This window comes from Lynx rufus, unplaced genomic scaffold, assembly GCF_022079265.1.
Source record: "Lynx rufus isolate CCGP_SWC_20201006 ecotype Redwood Valley unplaced genomic scaffold, mLynRuf1.p SCAF_9, whole genome shotgun sequence".
Lineage (NCBI taxonomy): Eukaryota > Metazoa > Chordata > Mammalia > Carnivora > Felidae > Lynx > Lynx rufus.
This window is the reverse complement of record NW_025814897.1, coordinates 65,610,425-65,630,389: the sequence shown is the minus strand read 5'-3', so window position 1 is coordinate 65,630,389 and position 19,965 is coordinate 65,610,425. Positions and strand designations below refer to the sequence as shown.

Sequence of the window (19,965 nt, the reverse complement as noted above, 5' to 3'; positions counted from 1 at the left end):
GGGACCCCAGGGGGTAGTGGGAGTGTGAAGCTGCGCTGCAGAGCAGAGCCTGCTGGACTGCACGCAGACTCCTGGGGGTGGAGCGGCGTGGGGGAGCGTCACTGTGACTTCTGGGGTGGGGCAAGCACAAGTGGGGTGCGGGGGCCTCTGGGGAAACTGTGGTATGGGATTCCTTGTGTGTGCGCGGCATCGTGCTCACCACTGGGCCTTCTGGGAGTTCACCATCCAGTGGGAAAGATAGCATGCACCCATCGCTAGGACAGCTTGTGCCAGGTCTCTGGGACCTGGAGAGATGAATACTGAGCTAGGACTTTGAACTTCCCTTGCTTAGACCCTGAGAAATACATGAGATGATATGGGGCTCTAAAGGGGATCTAAGAGGGAATTCATTTTTCACCCTGCTTATCAGGAGGCCTGCACCTCCTTGCTGCCCACATGCGCTGAGAGACTGAGGAGACTCTGCAGGTCCCTGTGACAGCTGCTTTGGCATGGCCTGGGCATCAGCAGTTTCTCCTGCTCTCACAGCTAGGGTCAATTGCTATCCTTCACCCTTTGGATTGCCCTCAGGGAAGTGGCTTTCTGTGCCACAGCAGTGACCTTGGGAGTGGCCTTGCAGCACCCCGGAGGGAGGACAGCTAGGTCTGGCCCAGATACAGAAAGTCCTGCTTCCTGGCACTGTTGTGGAATAGCCAGCCCTTTCCTTGTGTTTTCCTTGTCACTGGCACAGAGATTAGACAGGCTGGCAGAGACAGAGGCCAGAATGGTAGGACAAACATGACCTCTGGAAGGAAACTCTAACAGGAAAGGGAGAGGACATGACAACAAGGACACTAGCATTGGCTTTCAAGAGGTGGCAGTCAGGGATACAGAGATGCTGCTCTTCCTAGGGCCTGGGGAGCAGCAATTGGTTTTGGGGTCTGGTCAGCATGGATGCCAAGACCTTTGTTTGGGGAGATGGACAAGGGGGCGGGGGGTACCCCACAGATAAAGCTGTGTGGTCCCCTCATTCTCCTTATCTGTAAGAATAGTCACCTCTCCTCCTTTTCCTGAGAGCCTGATGGATGGCCCATCAACTCCTTCCTTCTGGAACCTCCTTCATCATCCAGTTTGCCCCAGTGCTCAGAGGATAGGTGTCTAAGTACTGTGGTCTGAGAGGAGACAGAGACTGGGTCTTACTGCATGGTGGGGTAGATTAGAGACCTGGAAAAGGGAAGGTGGGGAGAGAAACCTCCAGCCTGTCACTTTGTATGGGACCCGGTGTGACACCCACCTGGCCTGCCTAGACCCACTTTCCCCCTTGCTCTCCTGCAGGTGTTAGAGCTGCGGCGGCCCATGGACTCCCGGCTGGAGCATGTGGACTTTGAGTGCCTCTTTACCTGTCTCAGTGTGCGCCAGCTCATCCGAATCTTTGCCTCGCTGCTGCTGGAGCGTCGGGTCATTTTTGTGGCAGATAAGCTCAGGTAGGGCCCAGCAGGGTAAGGGGAAGAAGAGGGGGAAGGCACATCCACTAATTAATCTGACGTGTATTTACGAGCCCTGGTATATGCCAGCTACTGTGGTATTGGTGTGGTAGGATTGAGAACCCAAGGGAGGACTTGGCCTGAGGGAAGAGGTGGGACATTTGTTCTTTTGCCCCAGCCAAGTGTGCAGATACAGATACATTTTATGGAGAAAGGTAGAGTAAGGAGATTTCTGGCTGATGGCTGCACTTCCTCTGAAAGGGCAGGCAAGGCCATCTCTGTGGGATGCTGAGTTTGAGGAGAGGTATGAATTCTAGGCAGAACCACTGTGAGGAAGGGCCAAGGGCACTGACTAGAGGTAGGAGGAGTAATGCTGAGCCCCCCAGGGAGGAACCAGTTAGGGCATCACCTGCAGAGGACAATTGATTGGCATGACTCAGGGCCAGGCACTTGGGGATTTGTGGAGAAGGACAAGGTGAGGCACTGAGGGTGTTGGGGAGGAGACTGGTTGCAGGAAGGTTGTCTAGTCAAACTAGGAAAGGGAAAAAATGTCCAGAGACAGGAGGTTCCTGTGAGGCAGGGCAGCTGGTTTAGGGTGAGTAAGAAAAGAGCTGGTTGGATCATAGGTCTTGGTCAGAAATGTTGACATTTATGATTTTACAGGTAGAGACGTTCTAGATGCCAAGATCTGGTTGTGGCCATGGGAGGGGTGTTGTGGAAGGAGCTGAACTCTTCTAGGCAGTCAGGATTTAAAAGAAAATGTCTCAGTCCATTCAAGCTGCTGTGACAAAATACCAGACTGAGTAGCTTGTAAACAACAGAAATGTATTTCTCAGTTCTAAAGGCTGGGCGTCCAAGATCAGGGCACCAACGCGGTTGTGTTCTGGTGAGGGCCTGCTTCTTGGTTCACAGCTCGTGCCTTCTCACTGTGTCCTCATGTGGTGGAAGGGGCAAGGGAGCTCTATGGGTCTGTTTTATAAGGACATGCATCCCATTCATGAGGGCCCCACCCTCATGACCTGAGTACCTCCCAAAGGCCCCACCTCCTAACACTATCATATTTGGGTTTTGGATTTCAGCATTGGAATTTTGGGCACAAATATTTAAACCATAGAGTATGTGTGGGGAGTGGACAGGCAGGGAAAGGATGAGATCTTGGCAACACATTGTGTATTTTTTTGGTCAAAGAATCCATCACAGGAAGAAGTGGTTTCTTTAGATGGGTAGAATTAATTCAGTCATTTGGACATTTGTTAACCTACCTGCTTTGTGCCATACCACGTGCCAGGTGCTAATAGGAGGGGGAGAAAAGAAAAATCCTCTTTCTGGTTGGTCCTCAGTAGGCCCAGGCTCCCTGGGGTCTTTCTGTCTGTGTGAGGGGCTACTGAGGAGAGCTGGGGAAAGGGGCCCCTAAATGCCCTCACAGGGCACTGGGGCAGGAAGCCAGGCCCACCCTTGGCCCAGGAGAAGGAAGAGGAGGAAATGCCAGGGCTGCTGACTTTTCCAGAGAAGGCCAGCCTTAGAAATGAAAACAGCCCCTCACTTCCTGCCCCAGTCTCAGTGTTTCTTTATCCCACAGCTCTTTGTGTCTTGTGGGCCCATCAGGTCCTCAGGAAGGGACCAAGCCCAGCAGCTGGAACTAGCCAGGTACAGCAGCTCCATGGGGCCCCTATCTGCTACCTCTCTGCCCCCTGGTTCACTATCCATCAGCAAAGCCACTGGCTTCCCAGCTGTGAGGTTCTGCTCTGGCAGAGCTTGGTGTCCCTAATGAAGGCTGGACCCTGAGGTTTCTTTTCCTGAAGGTTCCATTCCCTCACTCAGGGCAGGGCCTCATCTTTGCCACCCCCACCCATAGCCCAGCTCCACTAGGGCTCTGAATAGAGCTGTTGTTTTCTGTGGCTGCCCCTGCCTCTGAGCACATTCCTGCACCATTCTGGAAGGAAAGTACCCCAAGGCTCTGTTCTTTGCCTGGCTCAGCATTCAAGTTCTGCCACTCTTGGATCTTAGAAAAGATGTCTATCATGCACAGGGTCTGCCTGTGACTGGAGAGGGGCAGGGTAGGCAGTCCAGCGATGGCATGCAGGCCTGAACTGGGTCAGGGCTCAGTAAGTCCAGCCAGCTCATGTTCCATTGCTCACATTTTAGGTTTTCCACAAATCCTTTATCCCTCTGGTCTAGTTTTATGTCTGAGTATATGGGAGGGATGCACTATGTATATACACAGGTTCTGCAGTGATCAGCCCTAGGGGTTATATAAAACCTTCTGCCTCCAAAGACCCAGGCTCATTGGAGGGGATTGTGGAGATCAGTGTGTCCCTCCACCCTGAGACAGCCCTTTTCTACATCTTTTCTGGATGGCTCTCCTCACCATGTGGGGAGCTGTTGTCCCCAAGGGAAGGGCTGTCAGAGTCAGGACACCTGGGTCTCTTCCTCAAGGCCCAGCACTATTTTAGGTGTCCATAGGGTGGCAGGAGAGCCAGACAAGGCACTGGGTGACAAAATACTTGTGAACATCCAAAGATCCTTCTGTAAGAGGGGGTTTGCTTCTGTCATGGTTTGAACCGTGTTCTCCTACTGGTGGGGCATTAGGAAAGGGAGAGAATCCCTGCTGGATCTGATCAAGTAGAGTCTATTATGGCTAATAGGTGGGACCAATAGACGCAGCGGGTCAGAGTGGGAAAGTCAGGTTTAAGACTGAACTTGACTGCAGGCCTCTGCCTTCTCATCTATAATATGGCCCCTAGGGGAGAGCCTTTGATTTTCCTCCCAACAGATGGGTTGTTCAAGCCGGGTGGATCTCCTGTGTTTACCAGTGCCCCACACCGGCCCTTCACGTGGGGAGTATACACTTCCTTCTAGCTAGCACCCTACAGCTCTTCCTCCCTGTCTTGCACTGGTCATTCTGCTCTGATAGCTGGCCCTGTAGTGCTGCTGGGTCTAGAGGCCTGGAGCCCCTTCTAGGCTGAGAGAGGGATGGCCCCACTGAGACCTTAGGTGAGGAAAGGTGGGAGCGGACACTTTTCTCAGCTTGGTGGAATGGTGCCAGGTGCCTCACCTCAGTCAGGGGTCCTCAGTCAGACCACTTTTTGCAATTAGGGAGAGGGGGGTTAGGATAGAGGGCAGAGTAGTCAAGTAACACTGGACTGGGAGATGGGACAACTGGTTGTGTCCTAGGTCGGCCACTTATGAAACCGACCCTTCATATCCGTGGCCCCAGCTGTAAAATGTGGAATTGATAAGATGACCTATGAGGGCTTTCTAGTTCTTCCACATTATGAATTTGTGATCAACTCTTGCTTGCCTTATCCTCATACTCCCTGGCTTGAGCTGATACTCCCTCTCTAAGTTAGGCCTATCTGTACGTTAGTGTGGCCCTTGGGGTATGTAGGTGAGTCCTTTGTGTGTTCAAGTGTTGCTATACCTTAATCACTGTTCCTAGGTAGAGTCCCACAGAGGGCGGTACCAGTGTCCTTGAGGCCCTGAGTGGTGGGAATGTGGGGTCTTCACCAGCCTGCAGGGGCAGACCCAGACCTGAACTCCATTAGCACTTTTGTTGCACTGGGAGGTTTAACCTATAAAAGGATGTTTTGAACCCATAGCAGGCTCTAATTCCCCTTCACTGAAGGTGCTGGGCCTGGGTTCAGGTGCTTTGTCTCTGTCTGTCTACCAGTACCCTCTCCAGCTGCTCCCATGCTGTGGTGGCCTTGCTCTACCCCTTCTCCTGGCAGCACACCTTCATTCCTGTCCTTCCGGCCTCCATGATTGACATCGTCTGCTGTCCCACACCCTTCCTGGTTGGCCTGCTCTCCAGTTCCCTCCCCAAACTAAAGGAGCTGCCTGTGGAGGAGGTGGGCCACCTGGGGAGCCAGCTGGGCAAGGAGGGGAGGAAGGAAGGGACAGAAGGAACAGAAACTCCCAGAAGGGAGGGGCGGAGGGGGGAAAAAAGGGAGAAAGACCACTGGGATCTTCTCACTTGTGGCTTCTGGGCCTCTCTACCCAGCTCTTATCCTTTCTCCCTGGGTGGTCTGTCCCTGACTGGAGTTATTCCTATTGTCTGACTCTGGGAGTCCAGGAGGTCTGGAGGCCTGGGGAGGGCATTGCAGGGACTCATACCTTGCATCACTGCCACTAATGACTCTTTCTCTTAGGCACTGATGGTGAATCTGGGATCTGACCGATTCATCCGACAGGTAAGAGCAGGACACCACAGAATGTGGCCTGCCCTGGGTGGGTGCTTGTTTTTTTTTTTTTTTTTTTTTTTTTTTTGGGTGGGTGCTTGTTTGATGCAGGCTGGAGAACACCCAGCACTGTCATACACATTGCTTAACTTTCGTAGCCTCTTTGTTGAGCTCTCTGGGTTCCATATTCACAGAATAGACAAAGGCGGGGAGAGGATGATCTGAGAAGTCTTGACCCCAACAGGATCTGCATTTCTGGTTGGGATTATCCAGTGTGACGGGAGTGTAGGTGTGTGGAGAGCATGGCCTGGAAGTCCAAACACTTGAGCTCTGGCTCTGCCAGTTTTGAGCTGCATGGTCTTGGCCAGGCCTCCGAAAATGCCAGGGAATGTCAAGGTTTGCAGTCATCGTGTCAACTTCAAAAAGCCTTTGCTAGTCTGGCTCTCCACTAAGGAGCATAGCCCACGGTGTACCCCCTGGGAATGTACAGTATGTTACACACCACTGACAGCTGTGACTCCTGGGTACAGGCATCAAGGTCCAGACAGACATGGAACCAGACTGCAGAAACAGGAAGGACAGCCTAGCCTTATAACTGAGACACAAGCCGGGCCACAGTTTCCCTGCCCTGAACCAGCTCTGCTTCCCACTTTGGAACTAGAGATCAGGGTGCTGGGCGAGGAACCCCTGACTGGTCCTGGCCAGTGAATGCCACCAACTGTACCACTTTTTACCTGTGTGACCTTGGACAAGTTTCTTAACCTCTCTTTGTGCTCAGCTTCTCATTATAAAATGAGGTTGATAACAGCATCAGGTTTATTGGGAGGAATGAATAAAATTATATATTTAAGTTCTTCAAACAGGGCCTAGCATATAGTAAGTGCTCAGCCAGTGTCAGATGTGATTATGATCACTGTGTGTTTTCCTTCTCCTATAGATGGATGATGAAGACACGCTGTTACCGAGGAAGTTACAGGCGGCTCTGGAGCAGGCTCTAGAGAGGAAGAACGAACTGATCTCCCAGGACTCTGACAGTGACTCTGATGATGGTGAGTGAGGCTTGCCCTGGGCAGGATCAGCTCTGCCCCCAGACTCCCTCTGCTCTGGGTCTGGGCTTCATGGTACTGGGACCCTGTTTCTACACACCAGACCCTTCTGGTTGATGAGGCTTCAGATATAGGACCTTGGTCTCAGTCTAGCCTAGAAATCTCTAGCCCCACTACCAGTGGGCTCAGGGAATAATGGGACTAAGGGGAGAGAAGTATTGTGGTGTCTTGTCAAAGAAACATAAACAACACTGGGGGCGCTTCTAGCGAGGCCCAGGCTATAAAGCTACCCTCTTCCCTGTACCTCAGGAGGTTTGAGAAGGAAAACCCAAAGACATGTGGCAACCACAGGACTCTTTTTGCTGACAGAAAGCTAGTTATTCCTCCCTCTGGGGCCTTGCCTTGAGCCCCTGCAGGAGACGGAGGTAACTTCCTCTTCTTGTGAAGCCAGGAAAACCACCAAGGGTGAGGAGTGTGGGGAAAGTGATCCTCTGGTCTCTGATTTCCACTCTCATTCACTTGTGAATATTTGCCAACTTCCATGTTCAGACAATCATTTCTGATCTTCCAGCTCAGGGGCTAGTTACAAGGCCAGGAGCACAAGAGATAAGGTTTCAAAAACACATAAGTGGTTCTGGCTGGAAGTTCTCTTGGGAGAGAGGGAGACAAAACCAGCTGGAGGGTGGGGTTGCAGGTTGGAGATTACAGATTCTTGACCTGAACCTCAAAGATTATCTTTTCTCTTCCAGAATGTAATACCCTCAATGGGCTGGTGTCAGAGGTGTTTATCCGGTTCTTTGTGGAGACTGTTGGGCACTACTCCCTCTTCCTGACCCAGAGTGAGAAGGGGGAGAGGGCCTTTCAGCGAGAAGCCTTCCGCAAGTCTGTGGCCTCCAAGAGCATCCGCCGTTTTCTGGAGGTTTTTATGGAGTCTCAGATGTTTGCTGGCTTCATCCAAGACAGGGAGCTAAGAAAGTGTCGTGCAAAGGGTAAGGCCAGAAGAGCTTGGGGTTGGGGGCTATGGGCCCTCTCCTCTATGTTTTCTGCTACTACAGGGCTGAATAGTTAGGTACTGTGATGGAAACTCTTTGGTATCATCAGCGAGGGCCAGTCCTCCTAACATTCCTTTCTTCTCATAGAAACTGCCAAGGGAGCTCTCTTCTGCTCCTGTCCCAGTAGATGCTGTCACAAGACTGTCTGCAGGCTGGAGCCACGTGGTTAGAGAGTAGGACTCCTCTCTACCCAAGAGTGGCATGCCATTGGTTGCCCATCCCCTCCTCAGATGCCTTTCTTATTCAGAGAAAAAGACAAGACTGAGCAATTTCAGGGGTTCTGAGAATCACAGGTTGGAAAAGCCCTTGAAGAAGATTGAGCTAGCTTTCTGTCTGAGGTTGGTGGCAGCCGCCGTTCAGAGGCTCAGCTCACTCTAGGACCTTTTTTATAAAATCTCATCAAGATCTTTCTGTCTAACCTCAGGGTTGTTATTTCTTCTGTGCACTACTACTGCCCATTTAGTTTAAAAAATCTTTTGGAACAACACAGTAGAGTGATTTAAGAGGAATTAGAGAAGGTGCCCAGTTCTGAAATCAGGAATGGCATCTTTGCCTTATGGAATACAGTTCAGGGCCAGGGATGTGCACTGGGAGCCAAGGTACTGAGGGCTTCTTGCTTCAGCAATGAACACAGTGAGATGTCATTAATTATAGTTCCAATGAAACAGTCTGAATTCTAACAAGATGCTGCCATAAATTATAATTGCAGATCTTCAGTTTCTCCGTTTTGGGGATCTGTGCCCATGATCCCCTCCAATAGGCCTCCCCTTTCCTCCCTGCAATGACTGTTTTCTTCCCTGTTCCTCCTCTTTCCCAGGCCTCTTTGAGCAGCGAGTGGAGCAGTATTTAGAGGAACTCCCAGACACTGAACAGAGTGGGATGAATAAGTTTCTCCGAGGTTTGGGTAAGAAGCATGGTCACTGATGAGATGGGTGTTCAGCAAGAAGGCTGTGTCCAAACTTCTCTAAACCAGTACCATCATTGGATATTTATATTGGGGCTGTAGACCGAACAGTAAGAGATCCCCTGGCAAAGAGGTTCCCAGCCCAGTGCTCCCAAGACCATTTACCGCATTTACCAAACTGCAGAACCAGGAGAAACCACAGATCCCTACATAAATCAGGTCTTTTTCAGTGTACTCCTTCCTGAGTGAATATGAGGATGTTAGGGGCAGGGAGCTTTTCTCTAGGCCATAAAGGAGTCTACAGAAGTCGAGGTGCTAGAGTGTCCTTCTCTGAAAACCTCCACTCCCTTGAAAGAGCTCAGCCAATTAAATCATGGAATCATACAATGTCTCAGTTTAAAGGGAAATTGGGGCCAAAGAAGCTAAATAGCTTGCCCATATAGCCCCACAGTGATTGATACCAGTGCCCTAATTAGAGCTTTAGCATATTTTCAATGCCCTGAATCAGATCTGTCACAGCTGAAGTCCAGTCTTTCTAATCCTGTCTCCCACTGAGAGGGAGGTTAGGGCTATTGGAAGAATTGATAATGAAGCATTCTCACTCTTGCCCTCTCTGACCCACAGGCAACAAAATGAAGTTCCTCCACAAGAAGAATTAAGCCCCTTTCCCAGTAAGAGTCCAGTGCCTTGCAGAGCCTGGAGCCTGTGGAGGGGGCCAGCTTGGGACCCTCTGGGCCAACTGTGGCTGCTCTGCCCCCACAGACCCCACCTCCCAAGCCAGCCCACCTCTGCCTTCACGATATCCCAGGATACTGTTTGTAAATAATCTGCTGTAAGCTTTCTTATCTCTTTTTGTAACAAGCAAAGAGAATCTGGTAAATATTTGTATATTCCCAAGGGGCTGGGTGCTGGCGACTAGCCAATTATGTGCAGCTGACTGTCTCAGCCGAACCACTGATCTTTCCCTGGAGGCTTCTGGCCTGCCTGCCTGAGGTCCCTGCTGCCAGTCTTGGGCCCTGGAGTGCAGATGCTGTCGTTCTGTACAGGACTTTTTTTTTTTTTTTAATCTTAGAGTTTCTATTTTTTTCTAGTAGTCCCCTCCCCTGACCCTCTGTTTTTGAAAGGCAAAGGCCAATCAATCCCCATTTGCAGTATGGTACCAGGCTCTCAGGTCTGGCCTTCTCTTGTTCCTCCTACCTTTGTGATGGTCAGTGAGTCATGGGAAGCCCACCCCTCCACCCCCCAGCTGTGCCAGTGATCTCTGGGCCCAGCTCCCAGTCTGTGGTGGCCATGATGCGGTACAGGGCATCCCTCCTTCCCACCATCTACGGGTGTTCTCAATAAACAGTGTACAGTTGTTTGGGCCCAGAGCCCTATGTGTTCCTTGGCTTTATTCATTATCTAGAGTTCTCTCTCCTGGGGGAAGGGCTGAGATAGGCCAATCAGGAATGAAACACCATCATGTAGGGAGTTGAGTACCTCATTAAGAGTTTAGCTTTAGTGTGAGTCACTTACCTCCCCTGAAATCAAGTTCTCTAGCTTGAACTGTGTGACTGGTCTTAGAAGATACCTAGTCATCTTTCTTGTTCACCTTTCCTCTTCAGTAACCCAACTGTTCAGACTCTCCGTACATGTTCCCACTGATGCAAAGAATGCTCAGTGCTTTTGGCCCCACTGTTAGGTGAATCTTAACATTTTCCTATTTAGTATGAAGCCCTTAAGATATGATTGAGTATCCTGATATTGGTGGGGTGAAACTCAGCAAAAGCCAACCCAGGCTTGCTCATAGCTCTGGTCTGCTGCCTACAGCTCTTCTGTCATTCTGTGACTAATTTTTCCTGTTGGAACCCGAGGTTTGCATGCAGGAAGTTCTGCTACATTTCATGGAAAAGCAAGAAGAGAAACAGGGTGGGAAATATAGGTGGCTTAGGCTTTCCACCCACCCAATGCTTTCGCAGAGTAGAGACCTTGAAAATTGCCAAGATGAGGCATTCAGCTGGAATTCTTTTCACTGGAATTTGGTTTGGGTTTGGCAGTATTTGAACCAAGGAGTAGAGCTTTTCTCTCCTTCCACCCTGGCCTACTTAAACAGGAGACAAAACCCTATCCTGAGTCCCTTCCCTTCTCCCTGTTTCCACTGATGTCTGCGCAGGTCCCAACCTGTCTGTGGCTTGAGGTTGCTAACTGCCTCATAAAGCAAAGTAGCGGGTTTGTCTTCTGGGAAGACAAAGTTGTCTTCTCTGAAAAAGCCTACTGTATAGTGGGCTTTGGCATCTTCCAGGTATAGAGAGAAAACTGCTTATAACCATAAAGTCCATAGTCCAGTGCAGTTACCGTCCTTGGCTTCATGATAGTCATAGAAGTGGATTCTTTAACAATATAATAATAATTTCCAAAAGGTGCTCCTTCTTTCCTTATTTCCTCTTTTTTAACGTGATTTCAAAGAACACTTAAGACGTGATCAGATCACATGATATATAGGTATAAATGCTTTTTTTAGAAAATTTGAAACTTTTATATATCTTTAAAATCTTAAGATACCTAAGATTAACCCAAAGGATTCCTTCCTCCTATGATGGCCACAGTTCTCATCCTAATTCAGATAATCAGTACTGGCACATGATGCCTCTGGTTGGGCTGCAAAGGTCCATATGGTGAGTATTATGGACAAGACACAGAAATTTTTGGGGGGAATGTAGAGGAGGGTGTGACCAGGGGATCTGGTGTGGGGTTGACAAAAAGTGGTCAGACCTTTTTTAAAAAAAAATTTTTTTTAATGTTTATTTTTGAGAGAGAGAGAGAGAGAGAAAGAGCATGAGCAGGGGAGGGGAAGAGAGAGGGGGAGACACAGAATCGGAAGCAGGCTCCAGGCTCCGAGCTGTCAGCACAGAGCCCGACACGGGGCTCGAACTCATGAACTGTGAGATCATGACCTGAGCCGAAGTCGGACACTCAACTGACTGAGCCACCCAGGCTCCCCAAAAAGTGGTCAGGACTTCTTTCCAAGCTCTGTTTCACATGGTTTCTTGACTCCTAAACAGATGGTTCTCAACCCTATCACCATCCAACACTACTTTTCTATAGCAAATACTCTTAACTCTACCCTTTACTATCTTGAAATGAAATTCATAGATAATATAACCTACCTAAACACATCTTAACTTTAATATAAATAGGGATAAATAAAAGTATTTTGTTTTAACATGTATTTAAATATGTAAATGCTTGGGCACAGATACACTTAGAAGACACAGTGAGGTCAGATGCTCACACCTATACATAGAGTTACTGTGAACGCAGTAGCTACACATGCAGACAGGGAAAAGTGTTTTGTATTAGTAACTCAGATTCTACTGAGTACGTACTAAGAGAGTTGAACAACTTTTGGTAGTATTCTGAGGAAAACCCAGTACGAACTTCCATTGACTTAAACAGCATTTGGAATCCTGGAAAGCTGAGAAGTATATGAACTGGAACAAAAAAAGCTTTTTTATTACGTGTAAAATGATCTAAACTAAAATTTTCTTTGTTGTTTGGAATCAACCCCATACATGGCAGGACATTTAGCACCATGCTTGGTTGCTTCCCCTCCCTGTGACAAAAACTTCCCTCCCCATTTATTTCCAAATTGCACCCCCTAAAGGATGGTATTGCCACCATTGAGAACAAATGTCCTTAAATAGTGCCTTTCTGACAACCCTGGGTCCGTTGCTCAGGGGTAATACAGTGCTGTCTCCTTTACCAGAAGCCCCAATATCTGTGGAGTGTCAGCCCTCTATTCTGGAGTTTAAAAAGGTCCAGGGTTTTCTCCTCAATCAGTATGGTAGAGCAGGGCAGGCTGCCCCATTATATCTTTAAATGCTTATTTTCTCTCTCTCTCTCTTTCTTTACTAAGTAACCATGCTCTGTAAGCAGTAGTGTCAAAAATGAGGAGAGGAGTGTGGGCTTAAGGGCAGTATTTTGAAGGAGTGCCCCTGGAAAACAGTATTATTCCAACTCTGGCTCACATCGAATGGTGTGTGAAATTAGAGACCTAAGAAAATCACTCTGATTATAATCACAGCTCAGTTATATTTTTGTTAAAAATAATACCCTTTATTTGCCATGTAGACTTGTAACTTACCTTATACCCAAAATGACTTATTTATAAAGATACATAAACTATTTTTTTTAAAAAAACTTAAAGTGGTAATAAAAGTAAAACAAAGAGCCAGAATGAAGCATAATGAATGCTTTAACACTTTTAAGGATGATACACAAAATTATTTTCTTGAGCCAGATAATGTGGTGGTATGCATTACAAAACATCTTAGGTTTATTTGCCTATGCAGGTGGTGGTGGGTATCATATAAAAGGTCATGAAAACTCTAGACCAAGAGAAAATATTACTTTTCAGTACTGGCAAGCTATTGGTAGCTTTCAAATTATTTTCTGTCCATTTATATTGCCTTTTAATATGAAAATAATATGCATTTGGCTAAGCAAGAAACTCAAACTACTGAAACATACATCTCTCCCAAAGTTCATGAGGAAATGCCGGCTCAGTTTTATGTTCTTCCAGAATATTCCCGCGTGTGTACAAGCAGGTACCCAAAATAACTTGAACATAGCCGGCGCTCATCTTTTTGAAAACTGAAACTAATTGAGAAGTTTGGGAATTCCCCTTCTAACGTGTATAAAGGCCATGTTAACGCAAGTGAGGCCGAAGCAGGATCTAAAGCGCTGTGAGGTTAGCTGCCCCCCCCCCCCCCCGGAGGGGCCCACTCCCCCCGGGAGCGGGCCGGTATTTAACTCCCCCACCCGGCCTTGCAGGGGAAAGTCTCCCGGCCGCGCGACGCAGCGCGGCCCGCCCCCGCCCCCTGCCGGAACTGGCTGAGCACTGAAACTGAGCAGACGCCGAAAGGGCTTCCGGCCGTAGGAGTGGTAAAGGTCAACGTGACCCCGGAACCAGAACTTCACACACGCCGGAAGTAGTTCTCAGGGGCTGACGGAACAGAGCTGCCTAACGTGGGTGTTGAATGACGGCGTCGCCAAGGTAGGGCGGTGTACGCCCGTGAGTGCAGGCACAGGAGTGCCAACCTCTGCAGGTCTCTGGCTGTCATCCCCGTAGCCTCCCTTCCAATGGAGGCGGATGTTGACGCTGAGCCTACCCAGCCAGAAGGCACGTATTTGAATTTAAAACAATTCTTTTTAGCAGATTTTGATAACGGGGTCCCATTTTGCAATTATGTGGCCATTATTGCCAACAAAGCTTGTTATAGCTACAGCCTCGAGGTTTGAATAAAAATATATTTAAAGCACACGTACCTTAGGCCGGAAGTTATCTCCTTGGCAATTCAATCTTATGGAAAATTTAGCTGTTAACCTTATGTGCTTGGTAACACGGTTTTTCACAATTTGAATAGGTAAACGAATGGTTTAAGGAAATGGGAGTTACAGGGGTATCTGACAAAATTCTGTTCCCCATGTATGGGAGGGCGTTAACTCTATATACATATATCAGCTACTAGAGACCTAGCAGTAGGGGCCTCTGTGCTTACAGGGCAGGCTCAAAGCTTAGCAGTTTCAACATTTTGTTACCTCCGCGTGGACCATTGTTAATCTAAGCAGTGGTACCTTGCACTCAACTGAAACAAAGTCACAGTGTAATGTTTGCATTTGGTCCCATCAAATGAGCCAAATGGTCACTACAGGTCTGCTAGGAACATGAACGTATGGCTTTTCATTGGTCACTTAACTTCCTTGGCATTAAACCTGCAAAAAAAAAATCAAAGCATCTGCCAACTTGTTAGTTGTAGATGCTTGAGTAAATGAACCAGGCAACTGACCCTGCCCTTCCCAGGCCAGGTACATGGTCTGGTACCTCAACTGTCTTCGACTTAAAATAGCTGAGGGACTTTCACGTTCAGGATGTCCATTTACAACAGGATTGGAAGGAGTATTATCCCACTCAACCCCATCCTGTTTATGGACAGTGAGGCTACATGGTACAAATAATGAATTTCCAAGAAAGACCCTGGCTATTAAGGAACTAATTTTCATCTATCTTTCACTAAACCCAACCTGTTTAACCTAACCATTTTGCTGGTCAGCCCTACCCCAATTCACCCAATCACCAAGTCCTGTCCATTGGGTCTTGTGAATCCTACTTTGTTTTCTCATTCCCATTTCCTTGTTTCTCCCACTGTAGCCCACTCCCTAACTACATTCTCCCTTGAATGCTTATTGCCCACCTAACACTTGCTTAACTTTTCCAAGTTGGTAAGCATGTATGCTCTTTCCTCTGCTTTGATCATTTTGCCTTGACTTAATCAGACCAAGGGGCTTTTCTTGTCTGCTTCCCTAACTGTCAAAAAGGTTTAGTAAAGCCTTCCATTTTACTTAATCCACACAATCCTCAATTTTAAAGATGAGAAAACTGGACTAAACTTAAGCCACCACAGCTGTTATGGTTTGGACTGCAATCTCAAACTTCATCTCAATCTTTTAAGATACTGTATTTATACATCTTTGGATCTTCAGTGTCTATTTGGAATCAATTAAACATTACTCTTATCAACTATAACCTGTTTAAACTGATGGCCTCAGCTTCCATTTATAGGTACACTATGGGAAAACCCATGGGTTTTATCTTCCTCCATCAGGACTATTACAGAGAAGCAAATCCAAATGATAAAGTTGTTTGTACAAGGGAGGAAAGCCTTCCTGGCACTTTTCTTAACCAAATCTACAAAGTTTGCTCCCCTGTGCTTCCTTATGTTTGAGGGTCTACAAAGTCCTCACCTGATTCCAGCTTCTGGCTTTTAGGATTTCCCAAATTCTATACTAGGTACATTTCAGACCAGAATAATTAATATCTCATGATGTATTTCTTTGAACATTAAGACTCCTCTGCACAAGGACACAGGCTTTCTAGATTCCAAACCACTCTGATGTGTAAAAGCCCTGGTGCGGGGCGCCTGGGTGGCGCAGTCGGTTAAGCGTCCGACTTCAGCCAGGTCACGATCTCGCGGTCCGTGAGTTCGAGCCCCACGTCGGGCTCTGGGCTGATGGCTCAGAGCCTGGAGCCTGTTTCCGACTCTGTGTCTCCCTCTCTCTCTGCCCCTCCCCCGTTCATGCTCTGTCTCTCTCTGTCCCAAAAATAAATAAACGTTGAAAAAAAAAAATTTTTTAAAAGCCCTGGTGCACTTAACATTCAGATTGGTAGGCCCCATCTCAAGATTTTGGTTATGACTAGAACAGTACAAGATGAGGGAGCCAAGGAGGAAAAACTTTAGTTTCAGGAATTACATCTTTCACAATTGCTTCAATCCTAACACATTGTTCACTATTTAAAATGTGCCTATCAAACTGAGTCTTCCTCTTTCCGGGTGCCTGGCTCAGTCAGTAGTGCATGCAACTTGATCTCTGGGTTATGAGTTAAAGCCCCCATACTGGGTGTACAGCTTACTTCAAAACAAAACAAAACAAACCCCTCCACACACAAAAATCCCGAATCTCCCCCCTGTGAGCCATGCATGACAGTTAAGGGTATTCTCCCACTCACTGTATTTTCAGAGTATACAATGCAAAACAGGCCTTTCAACTCTAAGATCCACAAATATGCTATCAACTTTATAAATGTTCAAGGTAGGTAATGGGCCAAGTCCTTTTAAGTACTGATGCTATCTCTTGCACATTTTCTGAGTTGGCAAAGGAGCTCAGGCCCTCATACCCTTACTCCTGGATCTGTCACGTGGCTTTCAAATGTACAGGTAAGAGAGGCAGGGGTGCTAAAGAACTTACACCCAGACCAGAAGAGAAAAGCAGTTGTTAGTATTTAATGAACCTCTCTCCATGTGGCTTCAGGCTACCAGGACACAGGCTCCCCCCACACCCTTAATCTTCTCCTCAGCTCTTCTACTGAAGAATTTGGCCTTCACGATGACAGGCTGTTTGGGGAGCTTTCCCTTTCCCAATACTTTGTAGTAGCCCTGGAGAGATTGGGAAAAAGAAAAAAAAAAAGAGTTTATAACACACACCATTGCAGGTACCAACTTCCTGATGCGTATAAAGAAAGATGTCTGCCAATCTGCTCCATCTAGGAACTGGGAGGGCATGTTTCTGATCTGGGCACTACCGGGGGCACAGAATGCCCTCGCCAGTGAATCAAGACCAGTGGATTCTCTCTGAGGACTCTAGCACACCAGGACAAGAGATGTGTCAGGATGTGACTCTAGCCTCAGGCAAAGCACAAACTCCCCTCTCCAATTACTAGCTGATTAACAACAAAAAAAGAAAAAGAAAAAAAAAAGAAAGGGAAAACCACATTCCCAGCAGTATTCCAAGAAGTCCTGACCATGAAAATTGCTCAAGTGATGTTACACAGGGAAAAGGGATTTAAAACTTAATTGAAAGCCCCCTTAAGATTTAGAATACCTCCACACCCATGGGAGCTGACACTACGCCCAGAGCTCCAAAAAGATATAGAAAAATCCTTTGTCATCATCAGTGTTTTGGGGTGTGGGTGGGAATCTCTTCAGATAATGTAGCTCCTTAAATAACAATCAAACATATTAGGACTTTATTCTGTAAGGGGAATAAAGATTCAAGAGCTGTGCCTCATGTAAGCAGACCAGAGCCAGTTGAGTTAACATACTGCCAAAAGCTGAGGCCAGAAATGCAAACCTGTACAAATCAGGGCAACAGTGGGAATGAAATTATGGATTGGAAAAACATTCAAGAAAGAATACAAGTACTTGAATGAATGAGGGACTGGAAAGATTATTATTCTTCCAATGTTTTGCTTGAATCACAATTGAGCTCAATTTTGGTGAGTTAGCTGTGACAATTCTATCAAAAGGTGGACCAGTCTGAGGGCACCTGGGTGGCTTAGTCGGTCAAGTGTCTAACTCTTTATTTCGGCTCAGGTCATGATCTCATAGTTTGTGGAATTCAGCCTCGCAACAGAATTCTCTCTCTGCCGCTCCCCACTCCTGCATGCAAGTAATCTCTTGCTCTCAAAATACACATTTTTTTTTTTTTTTAAAAAGGTGGAACTGTCTAGTAGATAACTGGGTATGGATACCAGGCAGGAGATCAAGTAGATTAGATTACGAAGAATTTTAAGACGCAAGGACCATATAAAGGTAACAAATATTCACTCACCGATCGCACCACATCAATGATAGGAGCAGCTCCAGTCTTGTTTTTGGCAGCATTTACCCGTGTCTGCTCACTGACCAAGGTCCACAGTTTATCAAGGTTAACAGTTGGGCAGAAGCTCTGGTTCCTTTTTAAGTGGTAATGCCTCATACCAACTTTTCCAAAGTAACCTGGATGACTGGGAAGAGACGGGCAATCACTTTAATGATCTCCCTTTAGTGACGTTTACCATCCTCACTGTCCATCTCCCTCAGTTATAGTGTACATTGTTCACTGGTGGATTATAGTGAAAATAGCAGGTACCCCATTCGTTGCTGAATTAAAACAAATCTTTAAGAAAAGCCTCCAAAGATGTTCAGGAGTAAAAAACTACCCTTATTTCAAGGAACCAGAAGTCACTTAGAAAGTAAGAGGCAGTGCCAAGACTAAAGGTCTTCCAGCTCACTTGACAGCATTTTATGGAAAATCAACACATTCTTAGAATAGAGGTTTTCTAAGCAAATTTGAGGGAATAAGTGAATCTAACAGGTATACAGGTTAATCTGATGCATGTCACTAACCCGGTGACTGACTATGCCATGAGGGTCACAGCCAGTGAATAAGGTCAGCAATTACTCTTCGAGGACTCTAGCACACCAAGGCAATAGCTGATACCCAAGCGTGACTCTAGCCTCGATGACAAGTTCTCAGTTCACATCAAATGGTAGCCTGGTGAAAGGTAAAAGCCAGGAACAGACAAGGCTTTTGAGTGGTAAGAGGCTTGCTTCCCATTAAAGGTGTTCTAGGGCAGCCCTCTGCCCCTAAATGCAGACTGCCAGTGCCAGTGAAAAGTACAGTACAGCTAAGAGGCACTCACTATTTGTCAAAGTTGATCCTGTGGTGATGCATGCCACCAGCATTACCCCGGCCTCCTGGGTGCTTCCGGTGCTTGCCTGAAAGAATACAAAATTACAGTTAACACAGCCCTCACCAGCCCCTCAATTCTTCTCCCAAAACCATTTCCCCACATTTCTGCATCTCTACTTATCTTGTTCCCAGTCTACAATACCTCTCTAAGCATTGCTATTCCTTCAAAACTCCAGGTGAAACATCTCTATGCAGTGTTCCACATCACAGCACTATCCACAGTGCTCCATGCCTTCAATCAATTCAACACTTTGCCCCAGTTTTCATTCATTCCTCCAAATGATGTGAAATTCCCTAAAAATGGAGTACTGGTGAGAATTCTCACAGGGGAAAGAAAAAAAACAGCTAACATTCAAACTTAATCCGAATGACCACACAAAGCTAACCCACTTCTACCTACTTCCTGGCTAGCTAAGCACCCGACAGGGAGTTCAAAGCAGACCGGGATGGGACGCCGGCACTTACCAATGCGGCCGTGGCCATGGCTCACGTGGCCCCGAAGTTTCCGGGTCTTTCTCAGTCTGGATGGCTGTATGAAAAAAGGTGCTTGGTATTAAGGCCAAAGGGAGGTAGGTGTGGCAGGGGGCCAACTTGCCCGTCTGCGAGGCGTCTGTAGGCCTGGGGAATTAAGATCTGCTTTGCAGCACATTCAGCAAAGTTGATATTACGAACTGGCCTGGGTACAAGCGGCCTCATCAGGGCGGCGCCCAAGCGCGCCGGCCCGCATGTCTCAGAGACCCAAACTCCGAGCGGAGCACGCGGCCCCAAGGTCCCAGGCCCCTGCCGGGCACCCTGCGCTGAGGCCTGCCATGCGCGGCCTGGGAGACCGGGCTAAGGTGAGGGGTGGGTGGTTGGGGTGCAACGCGAGTGGAGCTCGCGGCCTGAACCAGCAACAACGGGGAAGCACGCAAATAAGCACCTACCATGTCGGCGGCCCAGAAGAAAGAGGGAGGCCTCCGCGAAATCTCGCGGTACTGACAACGGAGGCGGAGCCAATGAGACTCACTTCCGGCCAGGGAGACCCGGCCTTGGGCGGGGCCTCTTGGGTCTCGCGGGTCTCGCGTGACTACAAGGCTGGCCCCTGCTTCTTTCTGCGGGGTGTGCTGGTCCTCTCCAGGAAATACCAGTGGCCCTGACGTGTGGGAGTCGTGCTGGTCGCTATCTTCTTTCGCTCTGGCTCTGAGGCTGAGAGCTTTCGCGGAATCCGTCGCTTGGGGCGCTGTATGGTCCAAGCTGTCGCGGTGACTTGGCCCTGGAACCCGACTAGGCCACCGT

The 19,965-nt window shown here is 47.8% G+C and overlaps 2 protein-coding genes and 2 non-coding genes across 4 annotated transcripts in view; 1 reads left to right on the top strand and 3 right to left on the bottom strand.

Moving 5' to 3' along the window:
- Window positions 1-10,011, top strand: part of DENND2B (DENN domain containing 2B) — a 108,745-nt gene extending 98,734 nt beyond the window's left edge. Inside the window, exons 14-20 of the mRNA XM_047072147.1 lie at window positions 1,312-1,460; window positions 5,131-5,308; window positions 5,609-5,650; window positions 6,576-6,687; window positions 7,434-7,673; window positions 8,554-8,640; window positions 9,265-10,011. Coding sequence (XP_046928103.1) covers window positions 1,312-1,460; window positions 5,131-5,308; window positions 5,609-5,650; window positions 6,576-6,687; window positions 7,434-7,673; window positions 8,554-8,640; window positions 9,265-9,299 — 843 coding nt within the window. The 3' untranslated portion in view covers window positions 9,300-10,011. The remainder of the gene's footprint in view (window positions 1-1,311; window positions 1,461-5,130; window positions 5,309-5,608; window positions 5,651-6,575; window positions 6,688-7,433; window positions 7,674-8,553; window positions 8,641-9,264) is intronic.
- A 6,433-nt stretch (window positions 10,012-16,444) lies between these two features.
- On the bottom strand, window positions 16,445-19,686 carry RPL27A (ribosomal protein L27a). Its single transcript, XM_047072159.1, has 5 exons — window positions 19,614-19,686; window positions 19,156-19,219; window positions 18,641-18,716; window positions 17,788-17,962; window positions 16,445-16,613 (listed from the first exon to the last, which is right to left on the bottom strand). Exons 1-5 carry the CDS (start codon window positions 19,614-19,616, stop codon window positions 16,485-16,487), a joined length of 447 nt encoding a protein of 148 aa, XP_046928115.1. The 5' UTR covers window positions 19,617-19,686; the 3' UTR covers window positions 16,445-16,484.
- LOC124506575 (small nucleolar RNA SNORA3/SNORA45 family) lies at window positions 16,736-16,866 on the bottom strand. The gene has a single exon (XR_006960823.1). It is a non-coding gene; the product is annotated as a small nucleolar RNA SNORA3/SNORA45 family (small nucleolar RNA).
- LOC124506576 (small nucleolar RNA SNORA3/SNORA45 family) lies at window positions 18,332-18,461 on the bottom strand. Its single transcript, XR_006960824.1, has one exon. It is a non-coding gene; the product is annotated as a small nucleolar RNA SNORA3/SNORA45 family (small nucleolar RNA).
- Window positions 19,687-19,965: the final 279 nt, after the last annotated feature.